Source organism: Anser cygnoides, chromosome 4, assembly GCF_040182565.1.
Source record: "Anser cygnoides isolate HZ-2024a breed goose chromosome 4, Taihu_goose_T2T_genome, whole genome shotgun sequence".
Taxonomy (NCBI): domain Eukaryota; kingdom Metazoa; phylum Chordata; class Aves; order Anseriformes; family Anatidae; genus Anser; species Anser cygnoides.
In genome coordinates, this window is record NC_089876.1 from 30,143,787 (window position 1) to 30,165,033 (window position 21,247).

General features: G+C 43.1%; 1 protein-coding gene across 4 annotated transcripts in view; it reads right to left on the reverse strand.

The window, feature by feature from the left end:
* ADAMTS3 (ADAM metallopeptidase with thrombospondin type 1 motif 3) overlaps nt 1–21,247 on the reverse strand; it is a 134,740-nt gene that overhangs the window by 104,334 nt on the left and 9,159 nt on the right. For 2 of the 4 annotated variants that reach the window (XM_066995933.1, XM_066995934.1), the window contains one exon: nt 18,981–19,008. Coding sequence is in view for 2 of the 4 variants with exons in the window: in XM_048074409.2 (XP_047930366.1) it covers nt 10,626–11,032; nt 18,981–19,008; nt 19,803–19,871 (504 nt within the window). In the remaining 2 variants the exon portion in view is untranslated. Of the gene's footprint in view, nt 1–10,625; nt 11,033–18,980; nt 19,009–19,802; nt 20,063–21,247 lie in introns of those variants that run through there. The other 2 variants (XM_048074409.2, XM_048074410.2) reach the window with 2 other exon arrangements.

Below are 21,247 nucleotides of genomic sequence, written 5' to 3' on the forward strand. Positions count from 1 at the left end.
CCCTGAGTCCTGCTCTGTCACAGAAAGTAGAAGATAGCATGGGAAGACTACCCAAGCATGCATCCTACAGTACCCGTCCATCGCTACTTTTGCCACAGAATGACTGCAAGCTGGTACTGAGGAGGCTAGAAAGTCTCTTTTGGGATGCTAGAGCAAGCCATTGCTAAACCCTGAAAGCTTAAGTGAACCTCTTGCAATATCTGGAAGCAGCACAAGTAAGTCTCAAACCAACCTCACTTTCAGCTATACACTAGCTAATCACAAATGACAGCAAAAGTTTATTTACTAGAGCGATCGATACTCATGGAATAAGCACTGATGAAACGAGCACTGAATCTCACTTGGTTGCTACTCACAAAACAGGTTATTTAGAAAAGCAAATGCCAGGTTGAGGAAACTCAAAATGGGGAGTTGAGGACCCTGACACTGATGTGACACCGAAGTCAGCGCTAGCGAGCCACCTCCATCACACCCACCGCTGCCTCCGATGTGAGGTGCTCAGCACCCGCACACGCTCCACCTGGTCTCTGCAGAGTCAAGGAAAGTCCAGACTCAAGAGCAGACTCAGTGGTATTCTGAGGGTGAAATGAAGGGAGACTGTTCTTGTTTAATTATACAAAAATAAGGGCAACTTTCCTTTTTTTTTTTTCTCTGCATAGCACGCATACCGAAAAAATGCTAGCATATGCATACTCTAAATGTAAGGGCAAAGGAGCAGTTTAGCAAAATTTATTTTCTGTCAAGTTTAGCTCAAGAAGGGCTGTAAAACCATAACTGTTCTGTAGGGACACGCTGTTGGAATATAAACTCAAAACTGTCCAAATTATGCACGGGAGATGTTTATTTTCACATATTCATAGTCACAAACAAGCATCCCTTTCATACCTTAACCGCTTTCTCGTCTCTGTGAGCCACTCTATCAGTGAAACGAAGAGTAAGTAAAGACAGATGATAAGAACACAGTCATTCTGCTTTATAACACACACAGCACCTCCAGATGGGTACACACAGAATTAAAATATATTTTAGACAGACTTCCTTTCCTTAATATGCCACATGGAAATATTCAAAAATAAACTAATAAACTAAGATAATATAGGCTATTTCCAAGTTTTACTGCTACGCTGCCCTCAGATAACAAAAAGGTTGTTCTCTCTCTAAAATATTCATACATGCACATCTGCAAGCATGTGCCCACACATTCACCCTCAAACACCCCAGTAAGGAAGCTGGAAGTAAGCAGAGGGCACAAACCAGACACCACAGCCTTACTGGAACAGGGCAGGAGAATTGATTGGGGAAGGAATTAAAGAACAATTAAAGCACCAAAAGATGGGAACAGAAATTGAGCAATACATTTGTATTTAAAATAGGATATTTTCTGATAAAGCAATGAATTTTCTCCCACAAGAAGTTGAGGAAGCACGCTTGTGATGTAACGCTTGCGTTAAATGTAAAAAACATGTAACGAAGCCCAGGATCTTGGTAACATATAAAGTGATTTTAATCAAAGCAGGCTGAATTAACTCCTGTAACTCCTTTAGAATTAAGACAGAGGCATACACAATATTACCTAGTACGTTTAAACACAGTTTAAAACTGCTATCTTAAACTTGTTTGTGTGGCTGAACGGACTACACTGAAGCCAAATACATATAGCAGTAACTGATGTATTCAGGCATGTTTTACCTGGCTAATAATGTGGAAAGATTCATAAATACATTCCTTTTCAAATGGATGTGCTGTTAAGTATGAAAAAGCTCCTTTCTCAATCAAAAATAACCTTAAGTACCATTAAAGCAGACAGCTTTGTAAAGTTGGCTGTTTTTAAGCGAGCATAGGATTTTTCTTCCCCTTTTTCCTGCTCAAGCATCACTCACACCATGGCATAACCGAAGAAGGAACTTCAAGCATTTAAGCTTGTATAGCTCATAGAGAAGGCTGTCAAGACCCTTGGAAAAAAGAAATAGCAGTGTCAAGTACACTGCTGACACTAATACCAGTGCCCATAATGACAGTGGTGCTGCACATGGACCCTGGCTTGGGCTCTGTAGGAACCACATAGGCACCAGCAGCCCAGCGTTTTGTCAGGAATCACGAGGCCCTGTTTTGTGCACGGAATAACTGCAGTTAAAGCGATGAGGGGGATGACTGGGTTACTTCAAAGGTAACCTTCAACTATCCCACTCAGCTCTGCCTACAGTCCCAGATCTTGCTCTTTCCTTCTCCACCTGAGAGATCACACAGGAGAAGGCTACAGGAGATGGAAAAAAAAAAAACCCTCAAATTTGTCTATGATCCCCTTTCTCACAAGAAATGTTTTTTTAAGGTTCTGATTCATCCTCCAAAGCACAAGAGATCTGTGATCCCTCTGCAGTCTCCTCTCTCTTTGTCATGGCAGCAGTTCTTTCTGCTGCATCATCAGTTGGACAGACAGGGACCAGGGGATGTGTAATATACTTCAGTGGTTTTTTTTTCATTTTGTTTTTAACCTAATCTGCCCACACTCCTGTTTTTTTCTTTTGGGGGATTCTTCTCAGCACCTTTTGTAGAGGACGGAGGAAGCAGATAGGGGTGCCTCTGCCCCTTTCCACGCAGGAGGAAAACAGCTCTTGCAGGAGGGATTTCTTCAGGTCAGTGAGACTGTCGGGCCTTTTGCTTTTGTGCTCCATTTTAAAAACACACGACATCTTTTTCCATTTGGAAAACCTATTACCCAAACTGATCACATATTTCCGTGCTATGAAAGATATTTGTGCAGCTCCTTATATCCTGGCCTAACTTGATCTACATTAAGTCCATAGCAATACTACTGTATGTCGATTCAGTTTTTCCTATGACCACGCAATTCTTGGAACAACAGGGAGAGAGAACTGCAACCCATAGGAAAATGATCATTTCAGAGGAGGACTTAGCGGGTGAATCAGCCCTGAAAACATGAAGCATACAACCAAGTGGAAACTCTGAGCACAACCGTTTTTACTATGTACAGTAAGCACAGAGCACGGAGGTTTCCCCATTTCACCATCCTCAAACAGGCAGGCAGGAAGTTGGTGTGAGCAATAGGCTTCCAAAACTACCTGCTGAAGCAAAGAGGTTAGTTAGCCTTGCATCTCCGAAAAAAAAGAGCTTTCATTTTATTTGGGTTTAATTTTACTTTGGTAATAGGCTGAGGTAACAGTCCCAATGTACAGGGAGGGGAGGCGGAGAGGGATTCCTGGGACTTGGAAAGCCTCAGGTCTCCTCCCCACTCTCTCATCTGGTTCCATCTTTTTTTGCAAATGTTCTCCAAGCGATTCATGCATCTACCTACGGTATCTATCATTCTGAGGACAATACAGGCACTTATTTGGCGTTTTCCTGCCACAGAAGAAGCTTCACAAAAATGAGTTTGTTGAGGGCTTTGGAAGAAGAAAAAGGTAGGTCTTGCACGGGAAAAGGGAATTTGTTCTTAGCGAGAATGGGACACCTGTAGGACAGGAGAGGATGACACACATGGGCTGAGTCAGATCTTATGTGAAGCAGAGGCAAACCCGTTGTTGGCCCAAATCCAACCCCATTAGAAAAACGTATAAAATCAAACAAGAAGTAAATGGAGCTTGAGAAAACACCAGCATAAACTCTGACTACATTACACATGGTAAAGATGAAGTATCAGCTTGTTTTTAGTGACAGCCTCAAGGAGAGGCAAACTAGAAATATAACAATCTTCCACACTGTATTACTTTGCACTACATCAACATTTTACTACCATCACTATCACTTCCCTTCTCGATACTCCTACCCTCAGTGTTTTATGCAAGAAGCCTTAAATCCTGAATGGACAACATGATGGCACTGCATTTTTCCAAGTTCCTGAACTTTGAGAAATCATTTTTACTGGGGATTACTGTGTTTGAAAAGGCTGCATCAGCCTCTGGGAAGTGCTACGTACTGGAGGGGTGACAGGGACGAGGTCCAAACCCAGCCTGACGGCGACTGACCCAGACTGGGAGGACTGACCGCGGCTACCAGACCACGGCCGTCAATCCGAAGAGGCAGCTGCAACGTATCAAGCCCAGTTAATAAGTCTGCAGGGCTGCCAAGTACAGCAAAATGTAACTGGTAAGAACAGGCATGGCAGGTCAAGGGAGTTCACGGCAGGGATGTAATTACTGTGGGAAGCAGGCGATACAGCAGGTAGCACGAATGTAAAAACGTTAAGTTGGTCTGACACTGCGGCCGTCTGCACAAAGCAACGCGTGGTTCCATCTCCCTGTAGCTGTTTATTTTGTTTCCCTGTGTTTCGCACTCCCAGAAGGTGCTGGATTACCAGATGTCCACTCAGCCACAGCGGAAGTGCACAACTTCCCATGCTGCCCTCAGAGAGGAGAGACTGCTAGGAAAGACCTCGAGGGGCCTGGGGATGCGTCCTGACCCTCCCGAGAGCACCCACACCCACGCCTCCCACCACATGCTCACCGCCATTGTGCTGAGGCTCTGCACTCAAGGCGTTCCCATGATCCCAGCAGCAAACACAGCACACACAGCCCTGCTTGATTATGAGTCCCTAATAACATCCTTCTTAAGGACACTGGTATTAACCAGAAGAGCTTCCCACATGCTGTAACCAGATGCTCCTCAGTAATTCATTTGCCTCCAAAATGCTTTTCTAATATGCTGAGAGTAAAGGATCACCAGCTCCTAGAAAGCCAGTTCTTCATTTAGTAACGTAACCTCACCAGTGTGGAGGAAATCATGTTGAGACAATACATTAGTGCCAATACGTGAACAAGAAACCTGCTTTTACTCAAGACTTGGTGGAACAATGGGTAATAAAAAGCATTTGAAACAAATCAAAACACTGAAACTGCTTAGATCTAAGTATGCAGTTAACCACCTGCCTTAACTTATGCATATTTTTATGGGTTTTCCTGAACGAGACTTAAATCTTTGTGCAAGTCTCTCTAGCCTGAATATCTCCAGCACATTTGCCAAAGGAAACTAACCGTGTGCATCTCTGCACATCCTTCCACCATTCAAACACTTCAAACACTTTGTAACCAGTAACATAAAGAATGCCAAAACCACTGAGGGTAGGAAACCTCCATTAGCTTCCTTTCATGAAGGGTGAAATTCAGGCACAAAGTTAAAGACTAACATTTAAGTTGTTCCTCCTTTCAAGAGATCTGTGCTAGGGGATTGTAATGTCAAATATTCAAAACCAAACACTCAAGATATACTGAGACTCCCAAAATACCAAAAGCTAAACATAAACTTGCATAGAAGTATTGATTTGTAACAGCTTCAAAGACATACACAAGCTCCTTCATGCTTTGACATCCTCACAAAAAAGGGATGACAATAAGCAAGGAATCATCTGTCACGAATAATGACAGATCCTGACAGTTTGCCTGTCTTTAAGGATTCCCCCTGTTCAACAGCTGCACTTGAAAAGACAGGTAGACTGCTGAAGACCTCTCATTTGCAAACAGTCATTCTTTCAAATGAGTGTATGCAGCCCTGGACCCGAAGGCCATGGCTGACTGATAAAGCAAGTGACATTTTGCTTGGTAGTCAACAATCGAAAATCTAGCGTACTGGGTCTGGCCCTTTCATTTAAAGCAAGTAAGCTTAATGCTCAAGTAACAAAACAAAGACATTCACACTTTTCTGGCATTACATAAAGAAAATATAAACTAGATCATAACTCAAACAAGTAGACATATGTCCATAAAGACAGATCCTACAGTGTAAGTGCAATCTAATGTATCACATACCAACAGCTGTTAGGATTTTGTTAGAAGAGGAAGAAAGCTAATTGAGAAATTCAAGTAATTCTTTACAACAAAAGGCAGAAACTTACTTAAAAGTCTCTGCTTTCTTATTTCTAAACATAAAGTCTGCTGTGTTCTCCTTATTTACAGTCTCAAACATCTGTAGTGGTTGTTTGAAGCTCGTCATTTTCTGCATCTTCTGCAGCAGCACTGTACCAGGCACAAGCAATATGTGAAAACTGCGTTCTGTGAAATCTGCTTTGAACTGATTTACTTCCACCTGCTTTAACATCTTGCAATTATTTTCCCACTTTTGTAAACCACATGCTGCTCTAGATACATACTTCCTTAGCAACAAAATTACAAGGCCAGAAACTTCAGTAACTTTTGAGCAGTTAACTACTCAAAACCCTTAAGCCCCTTGTAGCATCTTAGAACAGGAAACTTACCGTTAAGTCGGACACTGGAACGCTGCCCTGTGTATGCTCACCTGGGAGCAGATTAACTTCAGCTACTCTGCTTGTGTGTATACATTAAATTAAACATTTAAATTAGTACAGAGACACACAAAACCCATTCCCACAGTTATCCAGATGAGAAGGCACCATTAATGCCGCCTGTCAAGCTGACTGGAATATATTAAGTTGTTTGTGACTGTGCACAATCTGGTCTTTATGAGGAGGACAGAAGGGAAGATGCAGCTCAGATGTAAATAGGAGGGGGCCATGCGACTTGTGCAGGTGAGCTGGCCATAACCCTTCATAACCCTGGCTCTCCTTGTTAAGTCCGTGTCTGACGAGACAGACAGAAGAGCACCAAGGTGACATGTTGTACAGGCACTGAAAGAAAGGAAAAGCAGGCAGGAGACAGAATGAAAAACAGGAATGCAAGAACTGAAGAATTGTGAACGTGTGAGGGAAGGAGATAACACCCCGCAAGTGCTGTTTGGGTAAATGGAGCCTTCTTCCTGGCCTTGCCAAGCCCCTGCAGTGGTATGTCCTTCCATCACTGCAACACGTTCTGCCTCTGCACATTTACTAAGCCAAAGCCAAATAAAGAAAAGGCAAAGGATCAACAAGTAGACTTAAATCTAGGCTGCTGTCTGTGAAACTGATTTCATCATCTGCAGATCAAAGTTATTAAGAGCTTTTCTTCTTTTACCCTTCTCTGATAAGAGATCACAGGCTTCAGTTTCTCAAGCCCACAGAGCCAAAGGGTGCTGTTATTTTCAGCTGATGAATGTCAGAATGACACAAGAGTAAACTTCTAGGAAAAGCATTAGGTTTTTCATCAACACTCTTCCCTTCCCAGTGCCAGATCACCAGTGCTGCACGACAACAGAACCATCTTAACTTCAAAAGGCTGCCACTGCAGAGCAAGCTTCATACAGAAGAGATGAAATTACTGCAGTGAGCTACAAAATACACAGTCCTCCTGACCTGAGACAAGCCAGGACTCCTCCACATGCTGTCTAGACTCTGGGAAGGATGATTTTGCTTGATGTCTGCAACTCAGTTACAAGTCTTGCTGCAACTCTGGCAAATATTTGACAAGCTCTATACATACTTTGACAACAAGTACTGCAATTGTGATGAAAATAACTGGAGAAATGTACCCTAGAAACCTGAGGAAACACCAGCTTTCTTAAACACAGCACAGCACTACCCTTACAACATCAAAGTTAGAATGAGCTTTACAAATCTATCCACCCTGAGTTTTACATATGGAAACTAGGAAGTGCTACTTTGCAGGGTTTCTTTTATTATTATCGTATTTTGTCGCTCACATTTCATAGCATTTGTCAGTTACTCACTAACACATTTTTAAATGCAGTAATGAAAACAAAGGGCAGCTTCTACATGACTAATTAAGTGTTCTTTTGCTATGACAAGTGCACGCACATGCATGTGATTTTTGTAACAAAGTTACTTTCAAGGGATATTAAACAGATGTGAAGATTGGAATTTGCAAAACTTATGGCATGCAGATGACTTTTACTGCAAAAGCAGATATGTAAACTGCTTCATAACAAAAGCGTTCATGTATTTTGGTTTTTAAACCTAAGTTTAGATTCAGGAAGAGACCATGGACAAAACCTTGCTCTACTAGCGTAAATGCCAATAATTCTGTGTATTTGCAATCAAGGAATCAAAAGTGAGCACTGCTGTGTTCCTCATAACCTCACACAGCTAGTGCTGAGAGCAAACCCTAAATAATATGAAACTGAGCACTCTTTATGAAGTATAGGTTAATGCAATACATAATTTTGCCCAACTATAAGCAAGTGTCTTAAGAGCCATAATTAAAAATCTCCTCATGCACAAAATAAAATTTATGAGGGCTTTTGCTAACTGGTGGCAAGCCAAGTGCTCTTCATCTGTCACTGATGATAACAAACTTGCTTTATAAGCTACACGCGGTGTGAATTGCAACCATAGTGATTCCTTTTTCTTTTTCGCAAAAGGTAACAACCTAGCTGGCTACACTGGCAAGCATCTAAATTCCTCTGAAGTCGAAAATAAATCTTTCAAATAGACACATGGCCCTAGAATTTCTCACTGTTGTTCCAGTTTCTGTTAAGCCATATCATCTCACCCTTCACATCTTCAGGATACACTGAGGATCAAATATTCTAGCTTGGTTGAGAGAGGCATAGTACAGCAGCAGAGAAGCCAGAAATGCTAACTTCAAGCTATTTCTGCTAACCTTGGAGCTGGTGGGAGAAAAAAAGCCAACTGAAATCCCATCAATCTTGAGGATTATTTATTTCACACGCACTTGCTTAGAGCTCCTAAAGACTGCGACAACAGCTAGGTGAAGTAAGCAAGCAAAAGCTCTCCAAAAAAGATACTTTTCAGCACATGAGCTGTTCTCATAGTTGTCCAAAACAGGCAGCAGTAAAGCCACTGCAGCAGCTCTCTGCCAGCCCAGCAGCCCCCTGGCAGCAACATGAAATGCAGCACAGCAGCTCAAGTGGCAGCTGAGGTCTGGTCCTGGCAAGAGGGTTGCATAAGCAGGCAGGTCAGGGAGCAGTCCTGGCAACACAGTTTGCCACAGACAACTCACTATGTCCATGCTCTGATGGTGGTTTCCAACCCTGCCGTGTGGTGGGTGCCTCAGGGGCTTGAAGAAGTCCCACAAAGACTGTACAGGACAGGTTGGGTTGAGATGAACAGAAACAACAGAGAGTCAGAAGCATTTACACACTCTCCTCCTCAACAAAAAGCACATTTTCTCCTAGTTCAGTCCATAAAACATTGGAAAGCACCTGAGGGGCTTCTCCTGGGTGCTGTGGCAACATGACACACAACTCAGAAACCTCCTGTTCTTTATTTAGGATCCTTTTGGTACCTGTTAGCTTCTTCTTAAATATGTGGAGGTTTGTGAAGACAGTAACTACCTCATTTCAGTTAACTGAAAGCACACCACAAAGCAGCTTGTCAGCCACATGGCGATCTCTGCCGATGTTGCTGTACCCCTTAATCTAATTCCATTTAATCCAATTTGTTGTCTTAAAGTGCTCTGTCACTTAACGCAAGAACTTCATTCAGGATTACTGCTAAAATACAGCTCTCGGGCCAATGGTCTCATTCATCGTGAGAGCAGCATCTGAGGCTCTATCTGTCCAGGCAGATGTCTGCATGATCTTTGTAAACACAGCACACTGTCAACAGATTCCACTAAAAAAAAAAAAAAAAAGAAAAGAAAAAAAAGAAAAACTGCCAGTAGCTGATAACCTCAGATGTAAACACCACCTTTTTTTTTTTTTCTTCAAGTAAGGAAAGTCAAGGAGTTTTGGTTGTGCATAGCCCTAAGTGTTGAATCAGGAGTTTGAGACATTTATGTGGATGCTCATACAGTGAGTGCTTTACCTGAAATAAATTATGTACAGCAGAGGAGAGGCACACTGCAGAAGCTAGGAGCTTTGCTAGCCAGCACTTATCATAAAATGGAATCAAATCATTAACAGCTCTGGCATGTGACAGGAAGGGGGAAACCTAGTTCCAAGAAGGGATTCTTGTTGCAGACTTGTTCATATGATTCCTCTCCTGAATAGCAATAGAGTAACCACTACATTAATCTTCCTGGATGTTGCAGTCATGTTCCACCATTGCTCCTGTTACTTAAAGAGTACAAGGTAAGTATTGTTAGCTTTCTTTACCGCATGATTGAATTAACGAATGGTATGTGTACTCAATATATTCCCAGTCTTTCAATATAGGATTTGTGTACCAAGGCAGTCACTGCATCTGCTGAAGCCACAATCAAATATCACGCATTTTTAACTAACACGGCAGTCAGGCCAGCACAGTTTTGAGAACAAAACATTTATAGATGTGAACCAGTTGATTCTCATGATACCTTCAGAGAAAAACAGAACTGCATGTAAAAAAAAAAAAAGGATGTTTATTTTATTAATAAGCCCTTTTGAATTTAAATCTGTTGCTATTCTTGGGCTACAGGGCAGCGTGCAAATTTGCTGCCCGAGAACTACACAGTGTGATTTGGACACCAGATTCTATGCTCACTCACCAAAAGATCTTATTTTAAGTGTTAAAATACCTTCATTATTCATTTTCCCATTTGTAACACCTCATGAAAGTAAAAAGGAAAACCAACAAATAGCAGGTTTGATTTCTTTCTCTCTTATCCGAGCAACATTATGGACTTTGTTCATCAAACTCCGAGCAATTATACCAGAGTAAAGCAAAAAGACTATATGCATAAATGTATACTGAGGCATTTTCTAAGGGATTTGAGAAATTAAGCTTTTAAAATGGTATCATTAGCGCTGTGTACTCAAAAGCAATAGAAGCTGTGTGCAAAGTGATAAAACACCTGACATGAACACCACTGAAGAAGCCTTACCAGACCATCACAATTGCTAATTGCAACAGAAGCTCCAGGGATGTCAGTTATGTCTCCCACGTATGCACAGTTGGTCCACAGTGGCTCTCTTTTCCATAACCTCTCTGTAGCAGTTCTAGTCTGACTCGCGTTACCAGCATCATTTCCATTTCCAGTTTCCACAGAGTCTTCATACCACTCCACTACCGCCTCGGGAGCCACTAAATGAGTGTTGGGTTTCAGCCGGAGATGGAATTCCCTTCCAAATGCAGTGACGTTAAAATACAGCTGCTTGGGGCTTTGGGATACCTCCCGCGTTGATCTTCTTTGATGGCTTGCAGAGAGTATATTGGAGATATAGCTTCCATCTGCATTGGTACTAATTGGAATCACTAACCCATACGGTCTTGGTCTGCTTTTTGGTAATTCTGCCAAGAGAAATACCCCAAAACAAACTAAAATTAGAACAAGAACATGGAACAAGCCTTAAGACTGAATACAGAGCTGCAGAAGTGTATGCCAATAGAGCAAAGAGTGATGCAAGGATGCAACAAGCCGTTAGCCAGACTGCCACGGGTGACATTCATGCAGAAAACACTCAGCTACTGCCAATTTATTATACAACATACAACTACTGAGTTTTTAGGCCTAACATCAAATGCAATGCATGTTGGACCCCTCCTACTCATACCTCCGCTTCCAGTATTGCCAATCTAGGATTCCTGTTAGAGCTACTCTAAAGCACTCCACTGGCAAGTTCAGCTGGAGACCAATACAAACCTTTGCATAATTTTTAAAACAATGGGAGCCAATGTCACCACACCATCAATGTGCATTAGATGATGTGTGCTAGATAGTTAGTCTGGATATAAACCAACCAATCTAACGTAGGCAAATGTAAAATACGTGTAGCTGCTCTCTTTATTTACCACGCTCAAGCTTGTAAGATCTTCACTTGGGTACCTTACAGCAAGGCCTGTAACACTTGTAACACATTAATCGTTATCATAAAAATGCTTTGCACTATCACATAAAAACACAGAGGAGATATAAGAAAGAAGTATATTTACAGATCATCATGTTATCACGGTGATAATTAGACAGGAAGGACATTTCAACCTTAGGAAAAGCACATGGACCATGCCAAGGTGGATGAACACAAGAAGCTGTGCCCAGGTACACACCTCAAATAAACACACACCACAGATGCTAGGATACACATTAAGCGCATGCAAAATATCCTCCATATGCCAAATTTTTCAAGAAGCAGGTCTTTCATGACTCTATTTTCATAAAACTTGCAGAGAAAACCCTGAAATATTCATTTATATTTATCTGGGGATTTTCATGGGGTTTAGGTTTGCTTTACAGCCAAAGAAGAGGCAGCAACCCTTTTGAATTCTCTTGTAAGAAATGCCCTGCGACTCCATCATACACCTTAAATGGACTTGTTTGCCCCTGCATTGAGATCTCTATTAAGATGCTGAAAATCAAGTGGCATGTTTGGTATATAACTGCAATTCGCGTACACATTTCTGCAGTCTCAGAAAACTGGAACAGAGACAAGAATCCAGTAGGTATCACATATCACCGATAAATTATATCGGTCAGCAGTAGTAAAAGCAGTAACTTTTCCCTCTGTAGATCTCCTCTGATAAATCTCCGTACCCAGCAACTTGCTATTGCCCTTCCTCTTTGCGCAACTTGAGCGATGGAGTTCAAAAGCAACAGATGAGCTTTTATTTTTTTTGAAGTTACAAATTTCTATCTAAATCCTGCATCTTCCTGCAATACACAAAAAGCTATAAAAACTGCAGAACAACTCTTGTTGTCTGCCTAAAGAAATCCTGAGGTAATACTATAGTAGCTCAAGGGCATGACCCTTAGCTAAGGCAATGTGCCCTAAACACAGGGTACGCTTCCAAGGGTAGAGCATTGCTGTAATTACCTCTGATCACTCTCCTATCATTTTTGCCTGATTACTACAGGTCAAATCAAGATTCCTATCTAATTAGCAGCAACAGTAGCTGACTTGTAAACTTTCCATTTGGTTCTGAATTTGCCTATGTGTATATATTATATGTGAATACAATACTTAAGAAAAAAAGGGGGGGGGAAAAAGCCCCTTTCTGTCTTTCTGTATAGTCCCTTACCCACATCATCCTGAAAATAGCATTCTTAGTGCTTAAGAGAAATCTCTTTTGGTCAGAGAAAGGTCTTCTGCTGTTATCACTTATCACGCATCAGAGGACATACACACGTTTCCCATTGCCCTAAGGTAATTTTACACCACTGTAAAACAAGTTTATCTTTTCTGTGAGACCTTTGTAACCTGGGATTAATCAGGATATTTGGTGTCCAATTTTCATCCTGTAAAAGGAGAAGGAGACACATTCCCAGGCCAGGCCAAGCTGTGGACCAAAACGCTGCTGAAAGCTGCACCAAAGCTGAAGTCTTACTACATTTTATTACACTATGTGAGAGTTAAAAAGACATTCAGGACAGAATTATTCCCTAGATCTTCTTTTCCTGAGAGAAGTGGCTAAAGCAGTATTAGAGTGATATTACTGATACCTTTTGTATTAAAGAACTCCAGGGTTGAGTAGCTCAGATGGTACCACAAAGTGCCACTGAGAATTCCTCCAATAAAAATAACAAAATGAATTAAATTTTATCCATTCCCAGAGTGAATTGCACTTGAACTGAAAATTAATAGATAAAAAGCTTGGTAGGTAATTCATCTCTCCCGGAAGCAGTAGCTGCTTATTTTATGAGACTTTTGTAGGAAAACATCTCTAATGGCTTCATATGGCTGTTTTTTTTCCAGTTTGCTTTTGTTCCAGTTACTGAGGGATTTGACAGAAAAATAATGTGTAGTTACAGTGGAAGGTATAGACATATAAATTTCTGTGCTATGAGAATCTTTATATAACACATAAATACTATATCCCAGGTGAGTGGAAAGTTCTTTATCATTTTTAAGTTTCTTGTTCTGAAAACTTACTCTGTGTCCCACTGCTAGCAGTCACAGTGTGTTTCTCAGTAGCAGCGAACTCAATCTTTTTTTGCCATACACCTACAAGATTAGGTTCTAAAACTGGTATCCTAATTAGGATATTATCCTTAGGATAATTCCCATTTTAATCACTGGGAATTCTGAGTCGGGCTTGCTAACCCTCCTCCTTAGAGATGGTACCAAATTAAAACTCTACACTCATTTTTTTATTAATTAGACATCAGGCCAAGAGCAGGAGACAGAGCTGCTGGCTTGTATATCCTAACTGGGTCAAAGCTAAAATCCAGATCCTCACATTCCCTGAGCTTCAGTGATGAGATTTCATTCACAGACTGACATTACTCCTTTTACCTCACTGAGATTCTTCACAGTTTTTCTTTTTTTTCCCCCCTTCTCAAAGTAGGATGTACAATGCCAGAGACCACAGTTCCAGTGATCAAATTCTTTGTTCACTGTACAATTCAGAAGTTGCTTTGCACATCTTGCAACAGTATCCACAGATTTCTTCTTGCAGGGGCACAAAAAAAAAAAAAAAAGATTTTTGCTAATAACAAGAACAGACAGCTAGCCACAAGAAGGTAGGAACAAAGGGTGGAAAATAAGAATTGTCAAGCTTTTGAGTCAGCAAAAGCCCTGTCCAGAGTCTCTAAACGCAAAGCAAAAAAAGGAAATGCTTTTTGTTCAAAGGCAATTAAAATTAAATGTGACATGACTGAAGACATCTAAAATCCTCCACTGACTTCTATTACTCTTTTTTCCACAGACTCTATGGTCTTAGGAAACTCTATGCCAGCTGTAGGTGTTCCCCTTCCTTTGCTAAAATTTCAGTCACTCTCTACTGCTAATTCAGAATTTACAGGAATGACCAGAGAAGAACACAGAGAAATAGAAAAAGCACTTAACCTCAAGTTTTCTTCCTTTTTTCATCTGGTTTTTAAGTGCTGTTCCAGTTGCACAATGTTTAAATTGAAAGGAAACACTTGTGAAAGAACATCACATTCTTTCATTGTGTGCCAAAACATAATTAGTTAGAGAATGCCTCTGAAGAAGTCTATCCATAATTTTTTCCCCCAAATACACAATAAACTGAAGAATTAACACCACTGGCTCACAGTAGTTGTCTCTGCACTGTAAAACTATTGGATAATTGAGGTTCAAAAGCCCTATTTTTTTTTAATCAGCTGTATTTAGAAGATCAGTTTTTGGCAAAAGATTTTTGAAATACATTGATCAAAAATTTTGCATTTGGATGTCAACAGCAGAATTCCAAATTCATAAATATCCACTTAAGCAAGATTTCAAAAGCTTAGTCTAAATAGAAATCAGTGGAAACAGCAGAAAAGCAGGAATTTCTGAAACTCCAGACAAATTATTTCCATGTCTAGACTCAGCTACACAACTTTGAAGACATGACTTCTCTTTTTTTAACAAAATACTGAAATGCCATTTAACATTCATTATTCGGATGGGGTTTTTGCTCACACTGCATGTAAATAAGTGTGGATAACTGGACTCTCCATGTTCCAGCCTTCTGCATTGCAGAGGACCAGCTGCCACAAAGAAAGTAATTTTCTGATTGCAGGGGCTCCTTCACCCATTACCTGTGAATTCAGGTCCACTAACTCAAGTGCTAGCAGCATAATTTTTTTCCCAAACATTTTCTGTGCCGTGGCAATGAGATGAGTTGCTATGTTCAGTAACTACCTGCCACATCAGATTGCTAGGATATATTTCAATCACAAATAGCAATGCGTAAACCTACAAAATTATATCAAAAGCACAACTGTTTTGGCAAAGATGATGCTGTGGCTGGGCACTGCACAGGGAAACAAATGTGCAGGAACTCTTGATAACACTGGGCTGCATGCCAAGACCCAGACTTGCCCAAACTGACAAGATGGGATGATGAGACAGCAACCGTCAGCTTCCAGAGCTCCCTTTTCTCTTGGAGGATCCATCTGAACATGGGTTGTAGAGTCAGGAAGATCAGCAACCTTGGCAAAAAGCTTGGAGCTAACCTAACACCTCAAGAGCATCGCTGTGCCTTCATCTTCTGAATGCAATTCAAAAACTTCGTTGCAATCGGATGACTGGTTGTCAAAACCATTCAGCTTTCCAACAGAAGCACTGGGACATAAAATACCACCTGTTACTGCAGGAATTAAAAGGACAGTACTTAAACGAAAAGACTGTCATGAGTTCCCATGTTTTGAGAGATTACTCTTCCATTCCACAGATAACCGTAATGGGATGAGCACAGAGCTTCCTCAGTTACTTAGCCAAGCGCTGCTCAATAACAAGAAAGGATAGTGCTGTAACAAAACCAGACAATTCTAGCAGGGGTTTCATCATCAGTGTTTTCTGCCTTCATCCTTGGTTGGTGGTTTCCAGAAATGAAGTAATTGTTCTGGTCCCTCTCTTCAAACAACCAGAATCAATTCCAAGCTATCGTTCACTCTGTATTTGACTGCCTTTAGGTGGCAGAAATGTCCAAATAAAAAGAAAAGATAGACAAAGGGGGAGGATGGACTTCTAGAGGATTTTCCCACAATTTTGCACGTAAACAGGGATGAGGCTATGCAGCATACATCGGTGCTAGACATTGCGAGTTGGATGAATAAAAGCAAGGGACTGCAAGAATACAGGCTCACATGGCATACACCTCTCTTTGGTGTCCTCATTCCTTTCCTTCACTGTCAACTTGTCCCAGGAATACAGGCAACTCAAGAAATTCTTCACGATGTTTTCACAGCAAAGTCCCTTGGCACAACACCAGTGAGCTTCTTTTATCCAGGCTCCAGGGCAGCCTGGCCCTGCTTTTTCCAGGTTAGACATCAGAGTTTTCTTCCAAAAGCAGCACAGAGCAGTGCTGAGGCTCTGCTGTGTGGGAGGCTGAGGGGCACGAAAAGTGAAGAGGTAGCACCACCTTGAGTGCCAGCATCTTCAGGGCTTACTGTTTCACCAGAGACAACAGTAAGGTTTCCTCTTGACAGTTTCCAGGCATTTGCAGTACATTATGCATTAATGCAGTTAATTAAGCTCGGGTAACTCCCTATCTATATAATACATTCTGTACTAGTTTAAAAAAAAAATCCTATACGCTTTAATTTGTCCTAAGTGACTTTCCAGGCTACAAAAAAAGATTAGCTGCTGACAGCAGACAGCCCTGGGCCAAATCAAAATATACAACACCAATGCAAAGTGACACTTAATAGGGACTTAAAAGTAGGACGGCCCATTTGGAGGCAATCCTAATGCAGGTTTTACTGTAGTCATTAAACCTCTAAACTGAGTAGGCCATGCTTTTTCAATCAAAATTTACAGGATAAAACATTACTTTAAATATTAACAGTTAAAAAACACAAAGAGGAGGACAAATCCCAACATCTGTGTTTAGTAGACAGTTCTGCCTTCACAATACACATTTTCCCTCAGCAAAACGTTATCAATGGCTCAAAAGGCAGTGCTAGTCATAGGCAACCTGGTCTTGGAAGATATGGAACTCTCCGCCGTGCTAGACTGGACAAAAAGCCACCGAGCTGCTGGGCAGTTGTGCTGAGGAGACACAGCAAGCTCTCTCTTGCCAGGCACCTACCAACACCGAGACCCATCCCAAGGAGGCCCTGTGCTGCTGAACCGCACCAGGGGACGTTTGAGTCCAAAGACCCGTGGATCTGTGAACAGACATACCCACCAGCCCATGCCCATCCCATCTCCAGATGCCCCTCCTCAGGCAGAGGAGGGTGAGATCGCATCAACTGCATGGGCTCCGCTGCACCCTGAGAGCTGTGCCTGGAGCCTGTCCCACTGGCAGCATGCAGCCCTGTCCCTGTCCCTGGGAGCTTTGTCTGTGGGCCTGATTCATCCTCTGCTGTGCAACGTCACCTCTCTCCCATGGTTCCTGCATGCCTCAAAGGTTCCCAGACTACAGCAATGCTGGAACCGTGAAAGAAAGAAAAGATTCAAAGGAAAAAAAGTACTTTTCCAGGTTAAAGATTTTTGTCTGATGTACTGTATAATTTAAAAGATGCATTCCTGTATAGCTTATGGTTTCTGAAATTCAAATACAATCCATTTCTCATGGAAACGACCAAAAATAAAACACAGGATCAGCATACCACTGGAAAAAAAGTTTGTTTGCCAGCTAGGTTTAAATGTACCTAACTGTCTCAACTCCCATTATTCACTGATGACAGTGGAAATCAACCTAAGCCTATAAGGAATGCAGTGCCAGAACTGAAATTGAGACAAAACCTCCAAAATTTAGAGAAATACTTGAAACTCTTCTCTGAGCAATCCCTCAGATTAAAACCTGAACTGAAACCTCAAAATTGGAAGTCTGATGGCAACTGGAAATAGAATTCCCTAGGGTCCCTTCCCATGGCTACCGCTCCTCTCATTGAAAAGCTCCAGAGCACTGTAAAGGCACTAGCGCTTGACAACAACTTTGGCCAAATGCTGAAGAGGCTCATTGCACAACCAGGCGAACTACAGGGCAGGTGAGATGACACACCCTCACACTGATGCTCAGGGAGAGAACACTGACTGCGGCACCATTCCATAACCTCTTCCATCCCACACAGCACTAAATTATCTATTAGTTTAAATCAACACAGATCTACAGCAATTTAATTGTGTGCACGTGCTCCTAATTATATGAAGCTTCCTGTTTTTGGTGTGGTTTTTTTTTGGTTGGTTGTTTTTTTTTTTTTTTAGGAAAGAGTCAGGCTTAAAATTGCAATACGAAGTACCCCATGGGCACTGACGAGCACGTTTCATTTCAGTACCCTCATTCATCATGGATGTCAAAGCCTATGATGCACTTCCTTATGTGTGTATCAGTTTATAAAGCAACTACCACCATTGGGCTTGCAGCCAGCACACTCTGCCATCAACAAAATACACAGAGACCTTGGCATTAAACAAAATTTTTCCAGCAAATACTTCCAGTACAGAAGAAAAGTGGTACAAAGACTTGGACTGCCCTGGCCAAATGGAGTAGACATTTCCTCCTTGATTCAGAAAGACAGAAATGAAAACAGTGTCTGACCCAGAGCGCCATGGCATTCAGAAGACTAGTTTAAGCATGCTGCAATTCTGAACTTTTGTTGTTTTATTTTTAAAAAGGGAAGCACGGAGTTATCGGGATGCAAGAGCTTGTAATGAGAGGCATGCGAATTCAAGTCATGCCACAGCAGTGTGAGACTACAAATGCTCCTGGGTGGTAATGGTGTGGGGATACACAAGGGAACGCTTGCCTGCATACAGATCATTTCTCCAGAAAATCAACTAGTTTGTTGAGCTTACTTTTTTCATTTATATTTTTGTCAGTAGCAGCAATAATAGTTAAAAAGACTTACCTATTTGGATCTGTTGCTCTTTACTAGCCTGCAGAAGAGAAGAGACACATGCACAAAGTCGTTAGTGTAATTACTACGCAACGTGTGACAGATGAATGGTTCTAGAAGGCTGAAAAATTACTTGCTTTGCATTGCACCATTTTTTGCAATTCTGCTTTTGGTTTTCAGGGATGGCACTTTTCCTCGGCCGAATAAATAGCTGTTTCCACCAATATATTAACAGAGTCCTTAATAAGTTTAGCGTAAATCGAGCAGCTAAGGAATCCTGATTCTGAATGAGCCATTCTATCTACCGTGCCGCAAAGTAAGTTCGGTGGCCAAAAAAAGACTTTAAGGTCAATGCAGGGGATAAGTCCTGAGGGGCAGCAGGGCAGGCGTGTTGACACTTCTCCTTCGGCACTTTGCCAGGGGAGTGAGAAAGCCAACAGCAGGGACAGGGACACCAGCCTGCCACCGCCACCAGCGTGGGCCCAGGGCTCCGTGAGCTGTCCCCGGAGCTCCGGTGCGGCAGGGGACGAGCTGCTCTCTGCAGCGCTGGGGATGCTCCGCTCCGAGCTGGGTGCTGGGGAGAGCCGGGGTGCGCGCCGTAGACGGCGGAGGAAGGAAAAAGCCGCGCACGGGACGAGAGAAGGGACAGACCGGGCAGGAAGCGCTCCCCAGCGGCCCCTCCGGGCTGGGGCCGGCCGGGGCTGCCGGAGGGACCCCGGGGTGCGGGCAGAGCCCAGGAGGGGAGCAAAGCGCCGGACCCCAGCGGCGTCCCCCGGCTCTCCGCCGCCTGTCTCGGCTCAGCACGGTTCGGCTCGCCGCCCCGCCGCCACTCACCTGCCGGCCGGCTGCAGCGCGGAGCCCCAGGAGCGCGGCTGCCGCTACCCACAGGGGCAGGAGCACCATCACGAGCCGGCGGCCCGCCGCCCGGCGCGCTCTTCCCCCTCCGGCCGCCTCCTCGCTCTCCGCGCCGCTTCCCCTCCTTCCCCTCTCGCCCCCGGCTCCCGCCTCGGCCGGCCCCCGGCGGCAGCCGGGCGGGCTGGGCTGGGCTGGGCTGGGCGCTGCGGGCCCGCGCCGCCTCCTGTTGCTCGCTGCGCCCTGCCTGCGCCGCGCATCGCGACCTGCGGCGCTAATAAAGCCGCACCGGCCCCCGAGCGCGGCTCCGCCTTCGGCGCGGCCCCGCACACCCACGGCGGGGCCCACAGCCCCGGCACGGCTCGGCACGGCCCCGGGCTGTACCTGAGGCGGGCGGGCCCCGGCCGCGCTCCGCTCCCCCTCCGGCAGCGCCGCTGAGGAGCGGGACCCCCCCAGCCCCACAAAACGGCTCGGCCCAGCCCGCATGGAGAGCGAGCCCCAAGGGGAAACAGGCCAAAAGCTCTACAAGCGGTTTTTATTTGTAAGTAGCCAAGATGAAACACCCCTGCAGTACTCAAAAGGAGGACTGAAATTTGCCAGGCTCAGGATTATCTCCTGTAACTAGAGATGGGTAACACAGGAACATCTGGATCCAAATTAAAATCATCCTGTTCTGACAGACCTTTAGGATAACAAGTCCTATTTCCTACTCACATGAAACTCATGACTGACCAAAGTGAGCCCGTTGGCCTCCAGCTAGCACAATCAAGATCAACACTACCTGAAGGTTTTCAGAATAAATGCGTGAAAGCCTAACCATAATAATCATCTATTTTAAGTTGAGGTGCTTGTCAGAATCCGTCACATCTACATGAGAAAGCAAATACTGATTCTCCTAAACCCAAGTTGCCTCATAGCAGCATGTAAGAGAGCCAGACCTGCAGCCTTTAACTAATTCAAGCCTGTGCCAGGCTGCGGAGCAGCCCTGCTGCCCCAGAGAAAACAGTTCCCCAACTGCACCCACTTTTCTCATACAGGAAAAAAAAAAAAAAAGAAAGAAAGAAAAAAGAAAAAAAAAACAATTTTCCAAGAAACTGGAAATCTAATGCCTGTTATTACCAAGACCATTTCTGTATGTAAGGAAATGAGGAAACGCACAGCAGCCTGCTGCAATCAGCATGCTGTAACTGGGCACATGCACACTGCAGAAGAGCCACTTTTTGGAAAGACCACAGTCAGAAAGCTGAGATCCTGTAAATGCCAGCTACATAATTATCCATTAAAATTGTCAGTCACAACTGACAATTCAGAAATGCCAAGCTAATGCTTTCTTTCCTCCACAATATTATGTGCCATTCCCTTAACATATGGCTGTTTGACATTTTATTTCCCTCTCTGATGTTTGTTATGTGACCTCAGGCCTTACT